Here is a 26,430-nt window from a genome sequence, read left to right as displayed (position 1 = left end):
AAGCATTGGCCAAGCCGGGGATGGCCCTATGATCCCGTGCACACCGTTTTTTCAAATTACAAAACCCACTCCAAGTGGGATTTCATTCAAGCATTGGCCAAGCCGGGGATGGCCCTATGATCCCGTGCACACCGTTTTTTCAAATTACAAAACCCACTCCAAGTGGGATTTCATTCAAGCATTGGCCAAGCCGGGGATGGCCCTATGATCCCGTGCACCTTGTTAAAACCCGCTCCAAGTGGGATTTCATTCAAGCATAGCCAAGCCGGGAATGGCTTCAAATGATCCCGAGCACCATCAGCCAAGCTGGGAATGGCTACAGTGATCCCAAGCACAGATTTCCGCCAATGCTTGAATGAAATCCCAAGCACATTGTCCTTTCAATTTACAAAACGCGCTCCAAGTGGGATTTCATTCAAGCATTGGCCAAGCCGGGGATGGCCCTATGATCCCGTGCACACCATTTTTTCAAATTACAAAACCCACTCCAAGTGGGATTTCATTCAAGCATTGGCCAAGCCGGGGATGGCCCTATGATCCCGTGCACCTTGTTAAAACCCGCTCCAAGTGGGATTTCATTCAAGCATTGGCCAAGCCGGGGATGACCCTATGATCCCGTGCACCTTGTTAAAACCTGCTCCAAGTGGGATTTCATTCAAGCATAGCCAAGCCGGGAATGGCTTCAAATGATCCCGAGCACCATCAGCCAAGCTGGGAATGGCTACAGTGATCCCAAGCACAGATTTCCGCCAATGCTTGAATGAAATCCCAAGCACATTGTCCTTTCAATTTACAAAACCCGCTCCAAGTGGGATTTCATTCAAGCATTGGCCAAGCCGGGGATGGCCCTATGATCCCGTGCACACCGTTTTTTCAAATTACAAAACCCACTCCAAGTGGGATTTCATTCAAGCATTGGCCAAGCCGGGGATGGCCCTATGATCCTGTGCACCTTGTTAAAACCCGCTCCAAGTGGGATTTCATTCAAGCATAGCCAAGCCGGGAATGGCTTCAAATGATCCCGAGCACCATCAGCCAAGCTGGGAATGGCTACAGTGATCCCAAGCACAGATTTCCGCCAAGCCGGGAATGGCTACAGTGATCCCGAGCATCTTTCCTTATCCTTTCCGTACGAAATTCGGTTAACTACACCTTTGTTTGCCTTTTATTCCATAAAAGACATACAAAGGGGGGCAGCTGTAGTAATCAGTTTTCGTCCGGCCAAAAACAATACAAAAATTCAAAAGCCCGTTTTTGTACCCACATGCCTATAAAACTCATTTCTTTGGCCCATGAACACACAAATATTCATAATCCATTTCTTTGATCCATAAGCCCACAAGTTCCCAAAATTTTGGTCCAGCCCACTAATGAATCATAACTCTAGAAAATATTTAGGAATAAAAGAAAACAAAAAAATATAAAAATAAAATAAAATAAAGTTAGGAAAAAACAAGACAATGATAGGAGAGGGAGGTGGTGTGAAAAATAAAAGTCAAAAGGGACAAAAAAAGAGGGAAGAAATCGTGGGAGGACAAAAGAAAAAGAAAGAAAAGACAAAAGAGGAGACGGTGAAAAAAAAATGAAAAAGAAAGAAAAGAAGAAAAGGTGGGAGAGAAAGTGGGGAACCAATAGAGAAAGGTGCGGCACAAATTGAGAAAAAAAGAAAGAAAAAAGGAACAAATAAGAAGACTTTCGGTGATGTTTGAAAAAAGACAAATAAGAGAAGACTATGTTTTGGTGGAGGGAGGGGTGTCGCACACTAGTAGAGAAAAGAAGAAGAAAAAGAATAAAAAGAGAGGAGGCAATGGGGGAAAAGGGGGGGAGAAGAGAGCAAACAGGGAGGAAGAAAGAAAGGGAAACCGGAGTGCAAGAGAGAAGCAAGAGAAAGGGGAGGAAGGCAGAGTAGCTGGAGGCCGAAAGAAATAGTAAGGAGAAGAAAAGGATTCTGTCTCTTCTAGTTTGGGGTCGAAAAGGTGAGGATTCACACACACTTTCATCTTTAGTTCTGATTTTCGTTTTTGTGTGTGCTTCAATCTATGCAAATTTCTGAATATTTATTTGCTAAACTCATGTGTTGCTCCCTACCTCCATGCTTAAGCCGGATTCATTTCTTCGATTCATACCCGTGTTAATCGTGTCATACCGGACCCTGTTTCAATACCCTTGGTTCGATTTCATGATTGTGGTTATGTAAAGCTTTCGGATGTGTTCCTACTGGTTCTATTCCAATGTGTAGGATCTATAATACGTTTTGGATTTGAAGGATGTTTATTTGTTCTTTGTTGTTGATGTCCGATTTAAACATATTGTTAAGGTTGATGCCTGTATGGGGGTTACAGGTGCATATAGGAATTGCATAAAGATCCAGTCTGTACAAACATTTGCTTATGCTCAATTTGTATATCTATTATATGCGACTGGTGTATATGTGTTTGCATATGGATATGGGTCTGTCATGTACATGTTTATATGGTGGGTATATATATATATATGTATATATATATGAGTTTGTTTGTGTCCATACGTTTATATATGTATATATATATGATGTGTATATATTATAGGCCGTGTGTGCGCGTGTATATGAGCTACGTTTACATACATATATATTGTGTCTGATATATATATATAGCATGTCTGGGTATGTGTATATATGTTGCGTGTGTGCATATGGTTTGACCTGCATTATGAAAAATATGTTTGTGTATATGTATACTTGATGTGAATTGGATCCCTTGATATTATATTTGAATACCCATTTGACCATTCTTATGTTTGATTTGTTGGGTTTGAACCGGGATTGATCCCACTTGGGCTGGAGGACATACTTAGAGGATTTGGACCGGATTTGAGCAATGGGCCTCGCGGGTGATAGTGGATTTTCGTACATTTCATTATTTATCATGTATAATTGTAAAGTGTAAGCCTTGTAATAGTGTAGTGGATGTAAAATAAAAAACGCGTACATGATATTCTAGGATGCTAGAAGCATATAGAAATTAAGAAATGATCTTGTGAATGATGATTGCATTAGAATGCATGCTTAGGACTTTGATTTTTCGCACTATGCCATGATGCTTAGATGTATGCTAGGATTGTTTGAGTGCAATAAAAATGAATGCAACGCGTTAGTCATTAGAATTAATCCAAGCCGTCTCACATTAATAAAACACATCAAGATTAAATTATGGAATCCTTATGTTTTGATTAAATACCAAAGAGCCTTCAAGATATTGGGGTTCCATTAGCATTCATTGAAAACATTTGGGTTTCGTGGATCCGGAAAGCAAATGTGTTTTTAGGGATTAGGAGAATTTATTTACGGACTCAACGGTGGGTTTAAAGATATTTGACCCATTCAATGAGCCATAAATCGATTCTTTCTTTTCTCATGAAAAACATAATTGTGAGTAAGGTTTAAATTAAATATTTCTTGATTGTGGGCCCTTTTGGTACATCAACCAAGTCCCCAAAAAATCCTTTTTCCCCAAATATCCAAACCCACTCCAAGTGGTACCTTATCCAATCTTTGGCCAAGCCGGGAATGGGCCCAATGATCCCGTGCAACCCCTTTTTTCAAATATCCAAACCCACTCCAAGTGGTGTTTTCTCCAATCCTTGGCCAAGCCGGGAATGACCCCAATGATCCCGTGCACTTTGTTGTCCAAACCACTCCAAGTGGGTTTTTTTCATTACCTTCCAATAAGACCCATCAAAATGGGATTTTCGAAAACAAATCAGAGCCAAATAGGAAAAAATTCAAAGGTAACCGTTTTCGGGAGTTGTGGGGTGCCTAACACCTTCCCCATGCTCAATAGACCCCCTTGCCCATTTTTCTCGTAGACCAGAACGGATGTCCAATTGCATCCTAAAAATCAATTGGTGGCGACTTCATTGTTTTTCAAGCCGGTTGTTTCAATGTACTTGATAGCAAGAGGTTTCTCTCAAGGATAATTTTCAATTCCCTTCTCCAAGTTGTATGAAAGGGAAGATCCTCTTTTAAAGGCAATTCTCTCCTATGCTTGCAGCCATTGGATCAAACTTCAAGAGTTGATCTCTACCATCCATTGCAGCTCCTAATCTTGGTCATTGATGATTTGAGCAAACAAATCTCCACCATAGAGTATATAGACGTTGGAAGCTTGAGAGAAGTCAAGTTGTACCTTTCTTCCATAAGTGTTGTCATAAGCACAACCCTTTGATCAATGTATGTCTTCAAATCTTGACCATTCAAACTCTCTTTAATTCTCAACCATGGATGTAGATTGTACTATGTCATCTTGTCCCTTCATTTTGAATCAAAGATTTCAAAAGTGATCCCTTAGTCAAGGATCTTGTTTGATTGCACCAACCTAACTTTCTTGGTAGCACATGTCTTGAGTGAAAATGTCAAACAAGAATATATCATTAATGATAGAGAGGACAAGGTTTGTCCCACATGTTTGAAAAGAGTTGTATCTCCATGAAGACCACAACCAATAGCCTCAATGTTTGATTCATTCAACTTGATTAAGTGCCTTAGTGGAAAGTTGGCAAATATAGGATTTTTCATAGTTTCCTAGAGCTCCAAGCTCATTCTTAGAAACAGGACTTCGACCACTCTTGAACATACTGAATTCTGAGCCATATGAGACCACAATGATGATTAACCTACAAGGAAATAAGAGGTAGAACTCCCCAATTGCATGTAAGCTCAAAGAGCTTCATATAGAGCGCATAGGTTAATTACATTAGAAAAACAACCCAGAAAATTTATATTACTGCATGATAAATCATTTTATATGTATTAGAATGTCCATGTAAAATTTCATAACAATCGGAAATCGTTTGGTCACTTAACCAAGCAATTAGATCACTAATAGTGAAACCGATAAATTCTGAGTGTAAATTCAAAGTCATTTTGCAAACTCAGTGTAAATGACCTTTTCTCTTGAACTTTACTAAATAAAATATGTTCATAGTGATGAAACTAAGATGCACACGAAATTTCATTTAAATCGGAGTTCATTTGGTTCACCATGTTCACAAAGAACACATATGCACAAAATTAGGTAAAACCTAGTTTTGGCGGAATTTAAGCATATGACCAAATATATATGTGATTCACTTAATTTCTCATGATTATAGTCCTAGAACATATATTAAACCTTCATGTGCATGTGGTTCAAGTTTCAAGTCATTTGGACCTAAGTTGGTTAAGATATGATAATTAGAAAATTGATGCTCTAACTTAGTCCATGTATGTTTGTTTTCAAAACTTAATTTCCAGCACTATCTCAAAAATATATAGTCATTTAAATTCAATTCATATAAATCAAATATTGCTTTAATGTTTCATTATCATTTATAAATGATTTAATATCATCAAAATTAGACATATAGGACCATAGGTCCAACACATTTATGCTTTGAATATGCCATTCTGGAATACATTTGATTTAAACCGAATAAACCGAACCGAAACTGAATATTTCGATTCGGTTTAAAAGGTTTGTGCCACATAAACAGTTTGATCTGATTTGGTTAAAATACAAACTGACAAAAGTTTGGTTTTACCATTTTCGATTTGAAACCAAATTGAAACCCGATATTTACACCCGTAAGAGCAATCACAATGATGAAATTTTGCTGAGCCAACAAAAATATATGGGATTTTGTGTTTTGTTGATGTGTCTGTATTAGAAGTCGTGTTTTGCTGATGTGACTGTATTGAGATTTTGTGTTTTTGTGTAGTTTTGTTGTGGACAACATAGAGGCATGGAATATTATTGGCCTCCATGTTCAGTGAGAATGAATAATGTATAGAAATTTGTGTTTTCTTGATATGGCTATATTGAGAGACGTGTTTGACTTGACTTTTTGTGTATTAGAGATGAAACCCAATATTAATTTTTGTTGGGTCATTAAACATAATCCATTGCATTTGTTCTAATAAAGTATTGTATTCACTTTCAAATTTTAGTATTTTACTTTATTTGCTATCTGCACCCTAATGATTCCTCACCTAACAACATTAATTTTCAATAACAGATATATCATGTCTCCTCTCGTGAACTCTTTTTTGTGTGACTGTCATGTCCAGCAGCTGCCATGTACGGACGCATTTGATGCTCAAATGTGCCTGCCTCTTTCTCTCATATCCTCTGAAACTTCACGTTCCACATACAAACTACATTTCCCAAATGGCTTTTTTCTCGGTATCTGTAATGGCTCTCTCTTTCTTGTATTTACTGGTCTCATCAGCCTTATCAGTTCATGCTGGCATACCCACAACCCTTGATGGACCCTTCACTCCTGTTACCGCCCCTCTTGACCAAAACTTCACCAGAAATGTCACGGACTTGCCAAACACTGATTCATTGTTTCACGGGGTCAATAATGGGTTTGAACCAGAACAAGTCTCTGTTTCCCTTTCTGCCCACCATGATTCTGTCTGGATTTCTTGGATTACAGGTCTCTTAATTTCTTACTCATTCTTTCACTTGCCCTTTAAGCTTTCAGTTGGATTTTTTTTTTCCTTCATATTTCTGAAAAATGTACTTTAAAGCTGTAGATACTTTGTTATTATCCTAGTTAGTTTGTCTGGTGATAAAGTTAGTGATATAATTTGATAGGGCCAGTTAATTGATTGATGTCGTTTGATTGTGAATTGAAGGAGATTTTCAAATAGGAGAGGACATTAGACCACTAGATCCAGAATCAATACAAAGTTTTGTTCGATATGGATCTTACGGAGAGCGAATGACTCATAACACTACTGGTCATTCCCTGGTTTATAATCAGCTTTATCCTATTGAAGGCCTCCAGAATTACACTTCTGGCATTATACATCATGTTCGTCTAAGAGGTACAGTATCTACTTCTAACTTTGTGTTAAATTTTAAAGTTGTCAACTTTACTAAAGTCTTAATTGAAATAGTTGAACTAGAATGCAAGGGCAGAATCAATAGTTTTGTGTGTCCTGCACACCAAGATTATTCAGTAATAGCCATTTTAGAATTGCCTATAAGGTTGCTGTGAAACGACTTATCTGGATGGAATACTGGTTTTAGAGCCCTCGCGAAGTATTGTTCTCGAGGCTCACAAGGGTTTTGTGACTCTCAGTGTCTTCGTTGAATAGTTTGATGGTGCACTACTATGGAATTTTTCATCTATGCTGTATTATCTCTATGTTTTATAATAGGTACTAGTGTGCTACCTTTTATGGCACATTTTGGCAATTGCCATGTCCACCTTTAAGTCTATCTAGAGCGAATTGATTCAATAGCTTGTTGCCTTGTCTCATTATGTTTTTCATTGTTATTCTTTCTCAAAATGTCTTAAATCAAACTGGAAACTGATATGAAATTAAATACAGTCACAAAATGAAGTGAATCAGGCTCACTAAAATTATGATTTTTTTGTTAGAATCAACTTGCTGTCATGTTTCTCTGCAGGGTTGAAACCCAACACACTATACCAATATCAATGTGGGGATCCTTCTCTACCGCTAATGAGCGATATCCATTATTTTAGGACTATGCCAGTTTCAAGTCCCCGGAATTATCCTAGCAGAATAGCAGTAGTGGGTGGCCTTGGTCTTACTTACAACACAACTTCAACCTTCAGTCACTTGATGAGCACCCATCCTGATCTGATTCTATTGGTTGGTGGTGTAAGTTACGCTGATTTGTATTTCACTAATGGAACTGCTTCCCATTGTTACTCTTGTTCATTTGTGCAACCTTCCATCCGTGAAACATATCAACCTCGTTGGGATTACTGGGGAAGGTGAACTTCCCAACTCTTGATTACTAAATATTTTCTCTTTTATTTTCAATCCATCAACTGCCGTAAGCAGATCAACTTCCGGATGTTTTTTATAGAAGTCTGTGAGTTGCAATAGCTTTCAAATGCAGAATGTGTGATGACATTCCCTTAATAGATCATGTAGTTGAGGCTTTAAGATAGAGTTGCAGAGATTTTATGATAAGATTTTGAGGAATGGCAAGAAGACTAATTCATTCGTGTCTGATAATTGGAGTGTTGTCGTATGGCTTTAAAAACACTGTAAGTACATAAAGTGATACATACATGAATCTCAGCATTGTAGAATGTCTTGGGTGCGGAACTAACATTAATAGTCATCCTCTTTCTTTTGAAAATAAAAACTTGCTCTCATAGAATGGCGTAAAATAAAACAAAAATTGGTAGCAGTATGTTTCTTCAGTTCTGTGGGTTTGTTTCGGCTTGATTGACATTGATGATTTTGTTACTTTACCCCCTTCAGTTTTGTTAATTTACCCTCTTCAGTTTTGTTAAAACTAGCAATATAGCTGTTAACGTTTTTGAAAAGTTAATTTACAGGTTTATGGAGCCTTTGGTGGCTAATGTTCCAACAATGGTGGTTGGAGGGGATCATGAGATAGAACAACAAGCTGAAAATCAAACATTCATTGCTTACGGCTCTCGATTTGCATTCCCATCTGAAGAAAGTGGATCATCATCCACATTGTATTACTCTTTCAATGCCGGGGGAGTACATTTTGTGATTCTCAGCGCTTATGTCCCCTATGATTTTCAATGTAATATCTTGCTTCCAGCTGTTTGGTGTTTCCTTTACTATGCATTTTTTTATGTCATTTGTTGCATGCTTGGCTTCCAGATTTTTTTTTGTTGCTTTCCATTTGCTGCATAAAAACTAGAAGATTATACTTTTAATCCCTACTCAGAGGGAAAATGTTCTGCTGACCATTACCAGATTATGAAACTTCCAGTTTTTCTGTTACAGCGAGTCAGTACAAGTGGCTCGAAAAAGATTTGCTCACAGTTGACGGCCAAGTGACTCCTTGGTTGGTAGCCGTTTGGCACACACCGTGGTACAGCACATACAAGGAACATTACAGAAATGCAGAGTGTATGAGAGTGGAAATGGAAGACTTGCTATATGCTTATGGTGTAGACATAGTCTTCAGTGGACAAGTAAGAACACTGTTTGTTTCCATTGTGGCTAGTTATTTTCCTTCCTGTTTTGACACCTTCTTACCTTGAACTTGAATAGTTGCACGATAGAGTCCTCATTTTCTCTAGTTTAATGTTAGACAATGCCAGCTACTGATGTTCAAACCATTCAACATGCCCAAAACACGATGACTTCCATTTGAGTATTGAAAAAAACAATGACCCATTAATCTCAGTAGAAAGTGCAAAAAGTCAATATACTTTCCTTCTTTTTGTTCATATTATTATATTTTCCGTTCATCACTTGGAAATCGCAGTAAACTTTGAGTTGGCAAGGCATGAATTTTGTGGAGCAATGCGGATAAATTTTATCCACAAAGATGCGTGGATAAGAATAGCTATATTTAAGTGGTACACTGGATTTTCTTAACAAAATTAACTGTTTGGTATAATGTTCAACAGGTCAATGCCTATGAGAGGTCAAATCGAGTATACAACTATACCCTCGATGAATGCGGCCCAGTTCACATCATTATCGGCGGTGGTGGAAATCTTGAGGGTGTTGCAGTTGAGTATGCTGATGAACCAAATAACTGTCCAGAACCATCTACAAATTTTGGGGGTTCTTGTTCTTTCAATTTTACATCAGGCCCTGCAACTGGAAAGTTTTGTTGGGACAGGCAGCCTGAGTATAGTGCATATAGAGAAAGTAGCTTTGGCCTCGGAATACTAGAGGTAACCCTCTCTCAGATAGTCCCTTATTTTCCCCATCCAAACTCCAAAACACACCAATGCAGTTTTTTTTTAAAAAAAAAAAAGTGAAGCAGTTCTGCTAAACATGTTAGAAATAAGTAGTCTACACTGTTGCACAGTTTTGAAGAAAAAACTGCGAATGACAAACTAACAGAGCAGTATCTGGCTTGCAGGTAAAAAATTCGACTCATGCATTGTGGAGTTGGCACCGGAATAAAGATTATTACAACATTGAAAGTGATATCATTTATATGGTTAGACAACCAGGTATTTGCCCACCCGACAGCAGGTAATTTTCAGTATGATCTTCTCAGGATAAAGTGATGAAGATCAGTTCAAAGAAACGAAGAAAAAGGCTTTAATGGGGCCTAGATTAATGAATAGAATAAATTCCTGGTTGCCACCAGCTTCATATAGCTGTCTTGAGTCATTTTGCTTGCAAGGTTTAACCATGAATGCCGCTGTATATGAGCTTTAGAATTGTCAGAGGGTAATGGAGGGGTCATTCCGGGATTAAAATCTCCGGTATTACCATCGCCGCCACCGAAAGTTGGAGTTGTAGTTCCTGGTGGTGAACACATTTGAGTGGCTTGGAGCGGTTGGTGGTGTCGTGGATGGCGTAGCAATCCCTCCAGCAGCGTTGGTAGTATTTGTTCATAGATCAAGCAGTTAACCCCCACGCATGGCAAATGACATTTAGAATAAAATTCGTCCAAACTAATTGAACAGGTTTTAAATTAGAAATCATCTCAATAAGAAGTTAACCTTCCGAGCCAAGAACGGATGAAAAGTTAACCAGTTAGGTCAAAAATGGACTGAACTGATATCAAATTTTACAAAAAATATATCATTGGGTTCGTTATGAAAAATACTACATATTTATAATTTTTAAAAATAAAAATAAAATTTTTGGTCACCCACCCACAAGGGGTATTACAGTTGGACCTGCTATAATTAAATAACAGCATGTCCCTGGCACCCATGCATAAATGTGTGGCGTTTATCGTAATAAATCCAATCATACATTTTTTGTTCGAAAAAAAAATCAAATTTATTATAAAAAATACATGACAATTCTAGATCTCGGACATATTCGAAATATTCTATGTGTTTGATCGCTACAAATTTGATTTTTGTTTCAAAAAAAAATATATCATTGGGTTCGTTATGAAAAATACTATATATTTTTTATTTTTAAAAATAAAATTTTTTGTCACCCACAAAGGATATTACAGCAAGTCCCCGACACCCAAAGGCTCAAAGCATGAAGTTTGGACTAAAGCCTAAAAGAATTATGCGTAGGACCAAATGAGAGACAAAAAAAATTTGTCCCAAAAATGGGTAGCATATATCTTCAACTCTTTCCCAAAATTATTCCTTTACCATGAGCAAGTTTCAGTAGGAGAAAAAAAAATCAGCCATAACATTAGGGGTGGTAAAAATCGGTTACGGGTTGGTTCTGGAACGGACAATATCATGTGTTTACGAAATATTTACGTTCGGACCCTAACCCGAATTGGATTTCGGACATATTTAATTGATCAAACTTGGATTGGTTTAAATCTGGATAAGTAAATCGGATAATGGCCTAATCCGGGTTAGAGTTCGAACAAGTAAACTAGACAAGATTTATGTGTTTCGTCCCGGACCCGATTTTAAACCGGACAAAAATGTTGTATTTGGACCCGAATTTCGGAAATATAATCTATATCCAAACTTGATTTAATTTGGATCGGACAAATTCGGTCATCGGGATCGGATATAGTTTTGTCACCCCTACATAACACACAAAATGTACATCACGCCAGAGTATGATTGCGTACATCCACCTTTTCCAGACCTTACCAAACTTCTTTAAGTTGTAACGAGTTCTTATCGAATGTTACATTTATTCTTATAAGAAAAATAAAATCAAAGCCAGTAGGCAAAGCGGGGGAACCTTTATATTCTAAATATCAATCACTCTCCTCTTCATGGCATAGCATACCGTAATTTCGATATCTCTAAACGCAGCAAACTAATTTTGGTATATATGACAAAGTTCATTAACAAATGATAAAACTCAATCGTCTTACTTGACTTGTTTGCACCTTTGGATGTGTTTGGATTGAGAAATTTGGGGGAGGGAAGAAAAGGGGAGGAAGAGAATGAAATGTAAATTACTTTTTCTTGTAATTTGTTATTTCTCTTGTTTGCGTAGCATAAGGGAGCCGATATTTGCACACGAGCTTGTACTCAATGCATGCATATTTTTTTTTAAATATTTTAGTTTACCAAATTATCCTTAAATGAAGTTACTTTAAAACCTATTTACTTTTTGTATTCATATTTTTTACTCAATACAATTAAATTAAATTTAACTTTGTAAACCTAATCTCTTAATTAAACTTGTATACAAAGGATCATTTTCTTCTCACCTCCTTTCTTCTCTTAGTCTTCCATCTTCTCCCAGTATCAGATATGGGGGCGGTTAAATGCACCGCAATATTTGTTAAATACAACTCCACAGTTAAATACAATACACTATCAATTTAAAATGTGATTGTTTTATTAAATACACTACCCCAGTTTTACTATTATATCCTTTAGTATATTTTATAAAAATACACTCACACACATATATATACAACCCCACCCATTTCAAAAGCATATACTTAATATTGTATTTAACAATATTAAGTATTTGTTTTATATTAAAACTTGGATATGTACATTTTAGTCATTTATAAAGGGACATTATTGTCCAAAAATAACAAAAAATATATAGAGTTGTATTTAATAAGAACTACGGTGTATTTAACCGTCCCCATAAGATATTCATGGATTACAAGAAGAATATTACGACAGAATTTCAATGTTATCTACGACACTTATTTGTATCTACAGGACTTAATAGGTCTTTCTCTGAGCCTTTAAAGATAAAAGTTATCAGACTTTTTATCATAAAAGATCTCAAACTCAATGCAACTGAAGAGAATTTTTACGCAGTTGGAAGAAATTCTGAATTATGGTTATATGATATCTAGCAACACAAGATTAATATAATGTAAGCTTACAAGATTGGGAAAACCCAAATCAAGCTTTTTATTTTTTATTTTATAGGAACAAAGGTGGGATTGGTGAAATGAAACCTATTGGATCCCAAAAACGTGAAGGAAATTTTAGTAAATAGGAATTGATTTTGGGGAAAGAGTTTTTTTTTTTCAGAAATTCTATGTGTATATTAAAAAACAATTATGATTGTATTAAGTAATTGTGTGCGTTGAGTCCAACCTCGTGTGCAAATATCGACTCCCCCATCATAAAAGAAAATAAATTAAAGGAAATCAATTTAATTTACTAATTTATCATTATTTTTATGTTAGAGTATTATGTACAATGGGTAAAATAAGTTTTAACTTATATAGATAACTGCTTCTACCAATTGGGGATAAGAGTGTTTGGGTTATTGATTATGATGATATGTTTAGGTGTGTCAGGAATTGCTATCAGTCTAAACATTTTGGGGTTAATTATACTTTTAGTCATCGAAAGATTGACTTCGTTCACATTTAGCATCGAAAGATTTTTTGTTATAAAGTGGTCACCAATTGTTTCAAAATGAGACAATTAGGAGATTCGGTCAGAATTGGTACAATTTCGGGTAGGGCTTCTGCTGACGTGGAATTTAGTCAAATTTTATTAGTCAATATATTCTGACATGAATTTTAAAAAAAAAAAAATGACCTGTCAATTAGTTTGATTACCCGCCAAACAAAATCGGCCTTTGCATTATTCAAACTACAGGAAGTTATAGTTATTTCAAATTAGTCACCAAAATAATATTAAACACAAAGTAGTCATTGAAATATTTAGCATCATGCTAGTCATTAAAAGTACATAATAGTTAGTCTCAAACAAAAGTAAATGCTTGTCAAAGCATCAGGAATGGAACATACATTCCTCAAAAGCATTATCAGTAGTCATACTTAAAGTTCCCATATTAACAAGTAGCAAACAAAATCAAGAACTTCAACCTTCATGCCCAACTTCAGTTATTGTTGGCTGCATTGTTGCCTGAAGCACTACTTCCTTCTTGAGCTGCAGTAACAATTCATGAATAACTGGAAGTTGATGTTGCAGCTGGTAGTGTATGTTGTGATATTGCCCTCCTTGCCCAAAGCTTGTTCCTCATAGGTGCACATCTTGTTAGACCTGGTGGGTGTGAGTTTGATGCTCCTCTGCCAGCTGGTGTTTGCGACGATTGTGTATGTGCATTGGTTTGCTACAGATATTAGACAGATGAGGATGTAAATTACATTTCACAAACAATCAATGAAACAGTTCAAGACAGATACTTGCATACTAATACCTCCTTCCTATCTGGTTCATTACAAGTCCTTCGATTATGCCCCTGCACTCCTCATTTAGTGCATTTGACAACTGGATATCTTCTTCTCAAGTTGCTTGGTGTTATTGGCTCATCAGTGTCCCTTCTTCTCCTCTTCTTTGGCCCCCAGGTGTATTGCAATATTTGGGAGGAAGAATTGGATCACCTCCAACCCTTGGCCACAGTGTTGTTCCATTGGTTGACATCATTGAAAATTCATATGGCCTCATATATGCTTCCTTGGTGTAACAGTCATTCACAAAGTCCTCTGGTTGATGTTGGACTTACCCTATTGCAGCCATGGCATGACAACAAGGTATGCCAGTAAGGTCAAAGACCCTACAAGAGCATGACTTGTCCCTAAGATTAACAACAAACTGCTCAGGTCTCCTGGTCACTTGGAAAATAGAATGGTCACTGTCCCCAAACCAGTGTGATGTCCAGTAAGCACTACTTGCCCTCTCAATTTCAAGCTTAGCAGCAACCCTTGGCACTAGCCTTCCATGGAATATACTCATCTTCCTCCTCAATTTGACATGCCTATTCATAGCTCCTAACCACAATTCCTCCAACAATGTTATGATGGGCTTGTCTCTATATTCTAAGATCTTAGCATTGTAACTTTCTGACATGTTGTTGAGGATTGTATCATTCTTTGAGTGTGCCATTGGGTGTGATGTCAGGCAACCAAATATAAGCAGCTTCATTCAGACTCCTCATCTTTTCTATTTCCAATTGGAATTCTTGATGTGTTGTTGCTTTAGCACATTTGTAGAGTTGTCTCTTTACTGCAACCCCTTAAACCTCTTGGAGAAGTTGTTGTATATGTGTCTGACACAGAATATGCGTTCAATTCCAGCTCCTAACCTTTGCAAAGCAGGCACCAATCCCTTCTGTCTATCAGACATGAATGACCATTTGTTCTCTTCCACATGTCCAATGTCGTCAAGTAATCTATTCAAAAACCATGTCCATGATTCACCATCTTCCTTACCAACAACTGCCCAAGCAATAGGAAATATGCCATTATTCCCATCCTGGCTAACTGCTGTCAGTAAATGTCCCCCATACATACCCTTCAGAAAGCACCCATCAAGGTCAATGAGTGGCCTACACCTAGCCCTGAAACCCCTTTTTAAAGCATCAAGGCAGATATAAATTCTTTCGAAAATTGCTTGTGTGTCTACAGTTGGTCTGTCAACAATGTTCAGAAAGTAAGAACTTCCAGGATTGCTTCTGTGGACCTCAAAAACATAATCCCTAGGCCTCAGATACTGCTTTTTATGTGTACCATCAATCATCTATTGTGCAATTCTCTTAGCCCTAAAGGCATGTGTTCTATTCACCTAGATAGATAGATTGTCTTTGATCTAGACAACAAGATCAATGATTTTGACCCTTGGGTCACCCCTAACCTTTGGTAAAATTTTTCCAGCCAGACATCTAGTTAAAGCTTGTTTGACTACAAATGTCCTACTGCAGTTGTGCCTCTTCACAAAGGTTTTAATTTTGTATGTCTCCTCACCATCAATCTTGGAGCACCAAATTCTAAATGGACAACCCTTCTTGCACTTCACTTGGCATCTTTTCGTGTCATTTCTATCAACTCTAATCTATCTTCCATTAGCCATTGCATAGTTCCTGATTGCTTGCTTAAATTCATCTAAGGAAGTGAAGATCATCCCTAACTCAAGCATTATATCATGCATGTCAGTATTTGTATTAAACTCTAGCATTTTCCTTCTACCATGTTTCTGCCCAATCTCATGATCAGAAGAATGCACACTATGTAACTCACACTAACATAGCCTACTTCAAAATCGGGATCATCACTATCACTTCCATGTTCATTATCTAGAACCACATCATCATCTAGACCAACGTCATTTCCAGTATCTTCATCAGCCTCATTATATTCATCATCTTCCTCACCACTCTCCAATTCAGAATCATCATTTCTTCCTCACTGTCCCCATCTGATCCATCACCCAAAATCTCATCTTCACCTAAAATCTCAGCTTTAAGAACTTGTTGTTCGACACTAGCTAGGTAGGCATCAAGTACCTTATCATCAAGCTCATCATCTTTAGAAATTTCACCTTCAACCTCATTATCAACTACCCCATTATTTTCCCCAACTCGATCATCTTTTCTAAAATCACTTGGGACCACACCATCTGTCATTCTTCCTGGAAAAAAATGAGACACCATGTAGGTCATGCATAGCAATACATAAACAATGAATAAACCCATAAACATACAAAGAATCACCATTTTTCAAAAATGCTAAGGACCACCGAAAACACCATTTTCACGACATTATGTGACCACACTTGACAGAAATGGCTCCAAATACGAGAAAGACAAGAAATCCCTAACCCTAACCTCAAATCGAAAAGAAAAGCAAATCACAAACTCGAATACTAACATCGAATCGCAACAACAATAAAAGGGAAAGTTCTAACTCTTACAACATATCGAAAATGAGGTTAAGAGTACATACCTAGTGATCGAGCAGCCTCTTTATCCTGAGGAATGGAATCGCAATGAGGTTAGGGATGGAATCGAGTAGCCTCTCTAGGGATTTCGGTTTGTGATTTGTGTTAAGCTCAACTCACAAGCTAAGTTTATGTGATTAGGTTAGAAATGGGGGGCTACAAAGATTTTTTTGGGTATTCTTGCTTCAAGAGATGTAACCCTAAGCCACACTAGTATCCACGTAAGCAGTTGATGAGTTGGGTGCCAAGTTGTCATCCAAATAAGCATAATCAATTTTGTAAACGTTGACTATTTGCCACATTAGCGTTGACCTTGCCCGAAATTGTACCAATTCTGACCGAATCCCCCTAATTGTCTCATTTTAGAACAATGGGTGAGCACTTTGTAATAAAAAATCTTTCGGTGCTAAATATGAATGAAGCCAATCTTTCGATGAATAAAAATATAATTAACCCACCATTTTGATATCGGGATTCTTGCACCGTCACCAAATGCTTTGTGTGCAGCCTGAGAACACAAAATTGCTGGTTCGAGATTGCTTTATGAGAAAAGGACTTATAACTTATTTATTGTCAACCGGGAAAAGCAGGAGATAGAAGTCTAACACCGGAATGAAAGAACTCCTATGAACAAAATGAAAAACAACATCACTGAAATGCATTTGGAATTTCATTTATTGGGAATGCATCTTGGAATGTATTAGAGCGCGCTTTACAAGCTAAAACAAAACATAGCCATGCTAATTGTAAAGATAAGTAATCGGAGTCATTACCTAAGAAAGCAGTAAAAGTTTGTAGATGCGGAGTCTGTGTTTGACATAGAGTGAGTGTAAATCTCTCTTCTTCTTCCTTTTATAATCTTCATGATGATCATAGTGCTCTTCAATTCTTGTTTCTTTGGCATGATATGGACATGTTCTATCATGGGGGATCGTGGGAAACAACCATATTGCATGTTGCTTGAGTTGTTGGGTCAAACTCTTGATGACCGCAACTTCTTCATTGTAATAGGCATCATGTTGAGAATCTCATGTTGTCAAGATGAATATGGGAGTGCTGGGAACATCCATCCTACTCCACTCTCCTGCATTATAGGTCTTGTGCTTGCGATTGAGGAAAAATGACTAACAATCGTCATATTAGTGATGAAAAATGTCGCAACCGGGGTCACGACGCGGACCGGCGTGGGAGGATGAAAAATGTTTAGAGTCGCCACCAATTGATTTAAGGTGCAATTGGACACCGAAAAGACCTGCGAACCAGAGAAAAGGGTACGGGGATCGATTGAGTGTGGGGAAGGTGTTAGGCACCCCACAACTCCCGTTTGAAAACGGTTACCCGGATTAATCTAATGGCTATCTTATGGAAACTTGCTCTTTGCAAGGTGTAATTGTTAAAGTTTGAATTATTACTTTCAACACACTTATCAACTTATGATAGTGTTTGAAAAAGAAAGCTTGGAATATTACTATCAATTTATGATAGTTTTTATTTGAAAATAAGTTTAAAATAACACTATCCACTTATGATAGTTTTGGGAAAAGATTTGTAAGAATACTATCAACTTATGATAGCATTAAAAAAAAATTGTAATATTACTATCAACTTATGATAGTTTTTTTATTTGGAGACACACTACCAACTTTTGATAGATTTAATTTTAAAACACCAACTTATGGTGTTAACGATAAAATGTCCTACCAACTTTTGGTAGGTTTAATTTTGAACACCAACTTATGGTGTTAATGATAAAATGTCCTACCAACTTTTGGTAGGTTTAATTTTAAACACCAACTTATGGTGTTAATGATAAAATGTCCTACCAACTTTTGGTAGGTTTAATTTTAGATACCAACTTATGGTTTATTTAATAAAATGCCCTACCAACTTTTAGTAGGTTTAATTTTAAATACCAACTTATGGCATAAATGATAAAATGACCTACCAACTTTTGGTAGGTTTAATTTTAAATACCAACTTATGGCATAAATGATAAAATGACATACCAACTTTTGGTAGGTTTAATTTTAAATACCAACTTATGGTATAAATGATTATTTGGAAAAGTGTCATCTATCAATTTAACCTATTATTGCCAACTTATGGCAAATTCATAAATGAAATCAAATAAGGTTCATAATTCAAATAAAGGAAATCAACTTATGATTTCTTTAATTGAAATGACCTATATTCAATTTTAAGCCTATATATTCATAATCCACACTTGTACAAATAATCCAAATAATAAATGTCGAAATTATACAAATCGACATGAATAAGATGAATTACACAATAAGGGGGGCCAAATATACACAAATTGCAATAAACCAAACAAAATCTTGAAATTGCTCAAGCCTCCATCAACTCGTCCAAATAATATCCAAGCCCGAGCCTCGTCCAACAAAACAAACATAAAGAGAGGGAAAAATAGAATACTCAAATGTAAATCAAGATTTAAATCGAATCAAGACCACATTATGAGATTCACACGTATCCAAACCAAGAAAATCAAATCCAAATATGGTCCCTCCCGCTTTTTCCAACAAGAAATAGAAGAAAAAAAAAATGCAAAGAGAAAGGGCTCAACATATTAGTATCGAAAACACTCCCAAGCATCACATATGTCCAAGGTGAATGCAAGAAACACCATGTCTATTCTTAGTCAACATCCGAGGATGCTAAAAATGAATCAAACATTGAAATCAAGTGTAAATAGAGCAATACTTGAGTGAAAGATATGAGGGGTATGAAGCTTCTACCAAAAAATCCAAAGAATCGGTTTTCCCCTTCTCTCCTTCTCTCCTTCTCTCCTTCTCTTCTTCTCTTCTTCCTCTCCCCTCTCTTCCTCTCTTCCTCTCTTCTTTTTTGGTTTTCTTCACCAAAAGCCAAAGCCTCTCCTTTTTTTCTTCCTCTCTCTCACGCCTCCTCTCTTCCTCTCTTCTTTTTTTTTTTTTTTTTGTTTCCTCTCCCCCCCTTCTCATTCTTTTTCTTTCTCTTTTCCTTCCCCTTTTCACTTCCCTTTTTCACTTCCCTTTTTTTTTTACCCTACTTTCGGCCACTTTATCTTTTCCTTCTTTTTTTCACTTCCTTTTTTTTTACCCTACTTTCGGCCACTTTATCTTTTCTTTCTTTTTTCACTTCCTTTTTTTTTACCCTACTTTCGGCCACTTTATCTTTTCTTTCTTTTTTATATTTTTTTTATATATTTTTTTTATATTTTTTATATGATATATATATATTTTTAATATATTTGTTTTTATTATTATTATTTTTGTATTTTGTATTTTTTTGGCCGGACGAAAACCGGGTACTACACTCATGTATGCTTGAACATGGAAACATTTCTTCTTCTTCAAAGTGCAAGATGAATCTGGTTCTAGTCTCCGATTGTCGTGCAATTGTTGGAAACGCGTTTGAGATATTTTAGGAACGTGTATGCTGCAAACTCTGAAATCTCCTGGACTTCCTTTGTGCTTGCCCAGCTAAAATCTTAGTTTCCAACTAACAAACAGTTTTAAATCAGGATAAAATAATGATGACAATAAGTCCTTTAGTTGAAGCCTTTCGGACATGGTTCTTTAGACATCTGGGATTTCCAACAACTACCCCCTGGATTTCAGCTCAATATCACACCGGATTTCCTGCAAAATGAACAAACATTAATTTGAAAAATCCCTGCCCTTGCAAGGTGTCCACTGTTGATTGGTTGACCATTACCAATTGCAGGCCCATGAAACATAAACAAGCATCATTCATCTTTTTATTTTTTAGCAATAGAAACAATCCATTGAAAGCATCGAAAGTATCAGATTTTTTATGTATAAATCTTATCCTTATGTATCTAGAAAAATCATCAACCATCACTAAAATATATTTCTTACCTCCGAGACTTTTAATTTGTGTTGATCTCATGAGGATATATGAAGAAGTGCAAATGGTATAGTTGTACCAACAGTGGTAACCTTTTTATGGGATTCAGTTTGTTTAACTAATTGACACGAACCACAGATATTATCAATTGAACCAATCTTCGGTATACCTCACACGATTTCAGATTTAGTGATTTTCTGTAAATCATGAAAATTTAAATACCCCAATATTTGATGCCATAGTCTGTCAGATGAAGATATCCTAATGGAGTTACACATAACGGGTTCATAAAAAGGCACAGCGTAATAATTATCATATGATATTTTCTCTTACAAAATATGTACTTTGTCATCATCAAAGCCTCTACAACATCGCTATGTGAAATTAACAGTATATTTAGAATAAAAAATATGGCTAATGCTGATTAAGTTTGCTCTTAACCCTTCAACATATAGTACATTTTTTCAAAATACACTCACCTGGAGTCTTGACAGTTCCTGTCTTTGATTTCTGCTACACTTTCATCACCAAAACTTACTTTGCCAATGTCACTTTTTTAAAAAGATGATAATAGAGATTTAATACCACACATGTGATACGAACATCCACTATTCAAATACCAAATATTTTCTTTAAAAACATTAAGAGCAGTATGTGCAATCATGTAGTTCAAAACAATTTTTTTTACTCAATGGTTCTTAGATTGAGTTGGTCTTGGTGGCAATTCATACACTTGATGAGCTATATCCTTACCATTCTTCTCTTCATGTTCCCATGATCTAGATGTAGTAGGTACAAAGTTCAGAAACTTTGGAAGAATTTTGATTTTTGAGTGTTCTCTTGTTAAGTGTGTAGGCTTTGTGCACTCATTCATGGTATATCCGGCCGATCTATATCTGTGGTGCTTGGTTGGCCATCCTCTATTCATCAAGAACGTTCTACAATTTTTTAGCATTGGTCACAAATTTGTCAGTATTAGAACATAGCTTTTTCAACATAGCCTCTCTTTTTGCCTCAGCTTGAGTGAAGTAGGTTACGTCGGACTGACAAGGAGCTTCAAGATCTGAGATGTTTTCATTGAGTTCCTTAATTTCATTTATGGCCTCGTTCAGTAATTCAGTTCTTTTGTCAGCAAGTCAATCTCTATAACCAGCCTTTTCTTTTCTTTCTTAGTCTTAACAAATTCTTCGAACATAAAATTGTAGGCTTCCTGAAATTCAAAAATATCATTTTCTATTTCACTTGCATCAGTGATGGAGCTGGCCAAAATTTTATTCAATGCGACATGAAATGCAAGAACATTTTTTTTTTACTGCCCGTCAGATTCGTTATACTCAACTTCTAATTCTTCTTCCGTGTCATCATTCCAAGTCATTTGAAAGGCTTTCAATTTTTTCTTCTTATTTGCACAATCCTGTGCTCACAAAGATCGTTAGTCAATGATATGAAAACATGCGGAATATGTAAGAATAAAAGAATAACAAAATTTTTACGAGAAAACCCAAATGGGAGAAAACCTCAAGTATATATAGCGACTAACCCCTGAAACAATCCACTGTACTCTGATAAAGGTTACAAAGGATTTCAACCCACTCACTCTAATCTTTTGCTTGAATTCATGAACCACCTTGATCGAGTGTATGTTTCAACACAACAAGAATTCACCTTTGCTGTATTTTACCTTGGAATCGATCAAGGGTTTGTGTTGAGATGATCTCGTTTGGAACTTACCAAACTTAAAACAACCTTGGAATTCACCATGGGTCTTCACAATGTACGTTTTTTAATCTGGAGTCCAACAGAAATTCTCACAAGTATTTTGGTGTTTTCACTCGCAATGAAACTCTCCCTTGATCACTTAGATATTGATATATTTTTCACTCAACTACAAGAGAGTATAGAACAAAAAAGAATTCCCGAAGCTATATTAATCTCGAGATAATCTTCACTTGCTTCGATCACTTACTTAAAGAGCTTTTGCTGTGTATTTATCAAATAATTAGTTAAATCTCTTTAAAGATGTTTTTCTATATTCAGTTATCAAGTGATAAATAAGAGAAGAACTTATCTAGGATAGATCCATTTCTTATCCTTATCACTTAGAGAGATTTTAACAAAAGAAAAGCAGATAAACAAATGATCTTTATCTTAACAAAAAAAGTTTCATGATTTGTCCAATTTTTTTACGATAAGATCTATCTATATTCACATTAATTATCAATACACAGTAATTAGAAAACATATATGAGATAGGAATATGTCCAAACAAAATTGAAACCACGCGTCTAAATAATCACCTACGTATCAGATAAAAACTGGTAAGTTTAGACTAAATCAAAGTAACCTACTACAAGGTTATTGCCCTGCATATACGCAAACAACAATATTGTTAGACAAGTCATACACATTAGGACTTAAAAAACCTACAGATGCAATGCTCCACATGTTGCATCATACAATCATAACTCCATTTAATCGTCTTATTACTTGTAAAGAAATATTTGTGGGTATAATAATGAGTTTTGTATTCAAAGGTTTTAATAATCAGACATGTGGAGCACTGAAAATGTGGAATTGCATACCAAAGCCAATTATGGTCGTGCTCTTTCATATGCTCGAGAGCTCTTTCAAGAGGTAATTCTAAGCCGCTACGAGTTATTATACTTTTGGACATAAAAGTCCACCCCACTCTTTTCTTTAAAATCACCCATTAATAGGTCAATTACTTTAGTGGCGGATTGGTGTAAAATATTTGTAAGTGCACAAATCGCATAAGTAATAAAGTGTTTGAGTAGAGTATCGTTCCCACGAGAATGTATTGGCAATCTAAATTAATATCAATTGAAGGTAAGTTAGGCTAGATAGAGAATTGAAAAGTCGATTTGATTGTAACCTAACACTAAGATACGTAATTAAAAGCAATTAACAAATAAATCATGGAGACAAGGTACTAGGACACCTAATGTCACAACCACCTATCCAATAGACTTCTCTTGATTCGTTAATCCCTAATTCCCTATTCAATCATTGACAATCGATTTCCCTATCCTATCCGATGCTCCATTCTTGGTTATACCAAAAGTGCCTCTATCCCTAATCACTGTTATTCCTAACAATCGGGTTCAAGAGACAAAGACCCATTAAGATTTGTGGATTAACCATGTAGCGATTGCATAGGTCATGCCCCTATATTCTTATGGTTCATGCAACCTATGATGTCTATGATAAGAGGCAAATCCTAGATATCTCCTTCCGGTATCAATCTAGGCAACAAATTAATTAGATGATGCCAAACATCGAAAAGCAATAAGCACACCCATAAACAATCAATAAGAAAGATGAATCTAGAATCACAAAACAAGTTCATTCAATAATCAAGGTGGAGCTCTAGTAGAGCCCTAGCAAGAAGATTAATTCCTCAAAGAGTGCAAATACATTATATAATCAAGAATAGCAGTCATTGTTACAAAGATTAGAGAAAGAAATCAAGAAACCCCTTCAAATCCTCTTCTTTTCCAAGCTCTAAAGCTGCGGCCTCTTGTTCTCCTAAGCCCTCCTAGCCTCCAAGGATTCTTTCCAAATGGGAGAGAATGTCTCTAAAACCCTAAAATCTACCATTTTATACCTCTCTAAACTCTTATGTCATTTCTCATACAAGTTGGGATCGTTTTGGTTCGGACCCACTTGAATTCGAAATTTTTTTGTGAAATTTGTTGTGCTATGAATAGTAATGCCGATCGATCGAGAACATATCCGATCGATCGGAAATATAATCTAGAAATTGAGCTTCACATGGACTGATCGATCGGTATCCAATCCCGATCGATCGGGATTTGGCTCTATTATTAAAAGTGATTGATTTTGACTTGATTTTGCTCCGTTTCTTCAATGCATGCCTCGAACACATGAAATGTGCACAAATGAAATACTTAGGCAATATCAATCCTCAACTTACTCAAAATGACAAGAAAATACATGTAAAGGGGTACCTAATATATGTAAATTCTAGGCATAACACGGATCCAGGATCCAAACTCATTGGGAGCATAATCAAATAACGACGAATATAATATAATAGTTTCAAACAATATAACAAGACATTTCCAACAAGATAATTCTTAAGTACTCATTTCATCAAATTAGATAATATTTTTAAACAAATAGATAATATTAATCAAAGAAATAAAAAAAGTTCATGAGAAGAACATTTGTACAGACCAGTGTTCTTAAAGAATTGCTTAATTCATCATACAACAAAAATTGATGTTAGGTGCGTGGCTTTTAATTTGTCTTTTCCTTTGAGCGGATCCCACACTTAGAAGCTAGAAAAAGCAAATGATGAAATGAGTTTTGAGGGGGAAGTTATTCCACATCGGAAGAATCGTATGAAAAGAAGAGAGTTGCCTATAAAGCGAATTACTACATACAGTGTAAATGAATTCGTCTTACATCGTTATTATGTAAGCAAGGGAAAATATAAACTAGGAATGGGCCTTATCATATTTTACTGGGGGCCTGATCAAATTTCGTTGGGGGCCTAATTAATTTTGACTTTGGTTAGTACGTAAACCTCCATATAAAGAATTTTTTTCCCAGAGTTTATTGGGGGCCCAGCCTCCCAGTGATTCTATACCAACTCCGCCTTTGATTACATTTGTACCCTTTACTATTGTCTTCTTCCTCCCTACAAAAATATACACAGTTTCTCCTCTCTCCTCCATGTTTTTGTTCATCTTGCAGGTTGGACTCCAACCTTAATTGAATCACACATCACCATGAACTTACTCCAACGTTCCATCACCACAAACGGTAGCCCGTTTGGCTAGAAAATGAATGGAAAGCTACAGCCACCGTGAAGAAAAAGTCCCAAATCTAGATGATTTCTGTGACGGTTCACCACACCACCACGACCGTTAGATTCCCCTAACTGAGACGTACAATGCCTAACCAGATTCTATCCAAAACGGCTACCGAAAAGGGAGACCCAAAGTTGGCTCATTTTGCTTGCGTAATGTTATTGTTTCAAATAGTAACATGATGATTATGGGGAATATTCTGAGAAAAACATGGAGGAGTAGTTAGTCGAACAGCCCCTAGCAGCACTAAGGAGTGTTGGGCCAACTTGGAGATAAGTTTTTATTTACTACATTTTGGCGACCACACTGGGAGACGATTTGTTTTCCATGAACAACCAACCAACCCGGAGTTGACATGGCAACCATACGATATGAGTTCGAAGCAGGGGGTAGCGAACCCCAACAACGAAACAACCGCGATGAGGGTGGAGGTGATGGCCATCAGAATGCTGGTGCTAACGCGACTCTACCAACAATCGACGTGGTCACAAGGGAACACTTCCAACCGAAGATCAAGTAGAGGCGAAGATCCGACGCACCATTGAGAATATGGAGTCCCTAAGAAAAGGGCTCGCTGAAGTCAGGCAAAAGAGCTAGCGCCCCTTTTAGAGCCCTCCTCGCGCAATAGACGAGCGGGTGCTCTACAGAAGAGATGGATCTCATTTTGAGCGGGGACACTCATTAGGTAGACATTCATACACCAAGAAGGAGTATGAAAGGTGAACCCCGGAAAGGGATCTACAAATAGGGGAAGAGCACGAACGGGACCGGCATTCCCATCATGTTGATAGCAAGCCCCGAGAGACCAAGCGCGGGATGAACAGCTAGTCAAGTATAGTGATGAGCCTGATGGTATGAAAGTTGACCTCATCTTTGGTGCACAGCAAAGAGAAATGAAGGCTCTCGATGAAATGATGACTTTCCTGTTCACGCAGGAGATCAAGAAGAATAAGGTGCCAAGGGAGCTCGTTATGCTGACATTTGAATAGTTCAATTGTCGAACTGATCCAATTGCCCGTCTGGACCAATATATACGGAAAATGATTTTATGGGAATGAGACGAGCCAATTCTGTGCAAGGTCTTCTCATCATCCTTGGGGTTGATCACCTCGCGATGGTTCCACTAGTTGCCTCCAAACTC

General features: G+C 36.7%; 1 protein-coding gene across 1 annotated transcript; it reads left to right on the top strand.

Moving 5' to 3' along the window:
- Positions 1-6,077: 6,077 nt before the first annotated feature.
- On the top strand, positions 6,078-10,112 carry LOC120016576 (purple acid phosphatase 15-like). The gene is made up of 7 exons (XM_038869444.1): positions 6,078-6,456; positions 6,659-6,850; positions 7,440-7,773; positions 8,350-8,567; positions 8,774-8,964; positions 9,406-9,678; positions 9,870-10,112. The coding sequence occupies exons 1-7, from the start codon at positions 6,078-6,080 to the stop codon at positions 9,987-9,989; spliced, it is 1,707 nt and encodes a 568-aa protein (XP_038725372.1). The 3' UTR covers positions 9,990-10,112.
- Positions 10,113-26,430: the final 16,318 nt, after the last annotated feature.

The sequence above is a fragment of the Tripterygium wilfordii genome, chromosome 1 (assembly GCF_013401445.1).
Source record: "Tripterygium wilfordii isolate XIE 37 chromosome 1, ASM1340144v1, whole genome shotgun sequence".
Classification (NCBI taxonomy): domain Eukaryota; kingdom Viridiplantae; phylum Streptophyta; class Magnoliopsida; order Celastrales; family Celastraceae; genus Tripterygium; species Tripterygium wilfordii.
Note: the sequence above shows the minus strand (reverse complement) of the source record. Positions and strands in the feature narration are given on the sequence as shown.

Excerpts from the sequence above, each read along its gene's own strand:
- LOC120016576 (XM_038869444.1), top strand. The coding sequence starts at position 6,078 with ATGTCCAGCAGCTGCCATGTACGGACGCATTTGATGCTCAAATGTGCC. Across the intron at positions 6,457-6,658 it reads CTGGATTTCTTGGATTACAG|GAGATTTTCAAATAGGAGAG; the intron begins GTCTCTTAATTT and ends TGTGAATTGAAG. Across the intron at positions 7,774-8,349 it reads CGTTGGGATTACTGGGGAAG|GTTTATGGAGCCTTTGGTGG; the intron begins GTGAACTTCCCA and ends GTTAATTTACAG.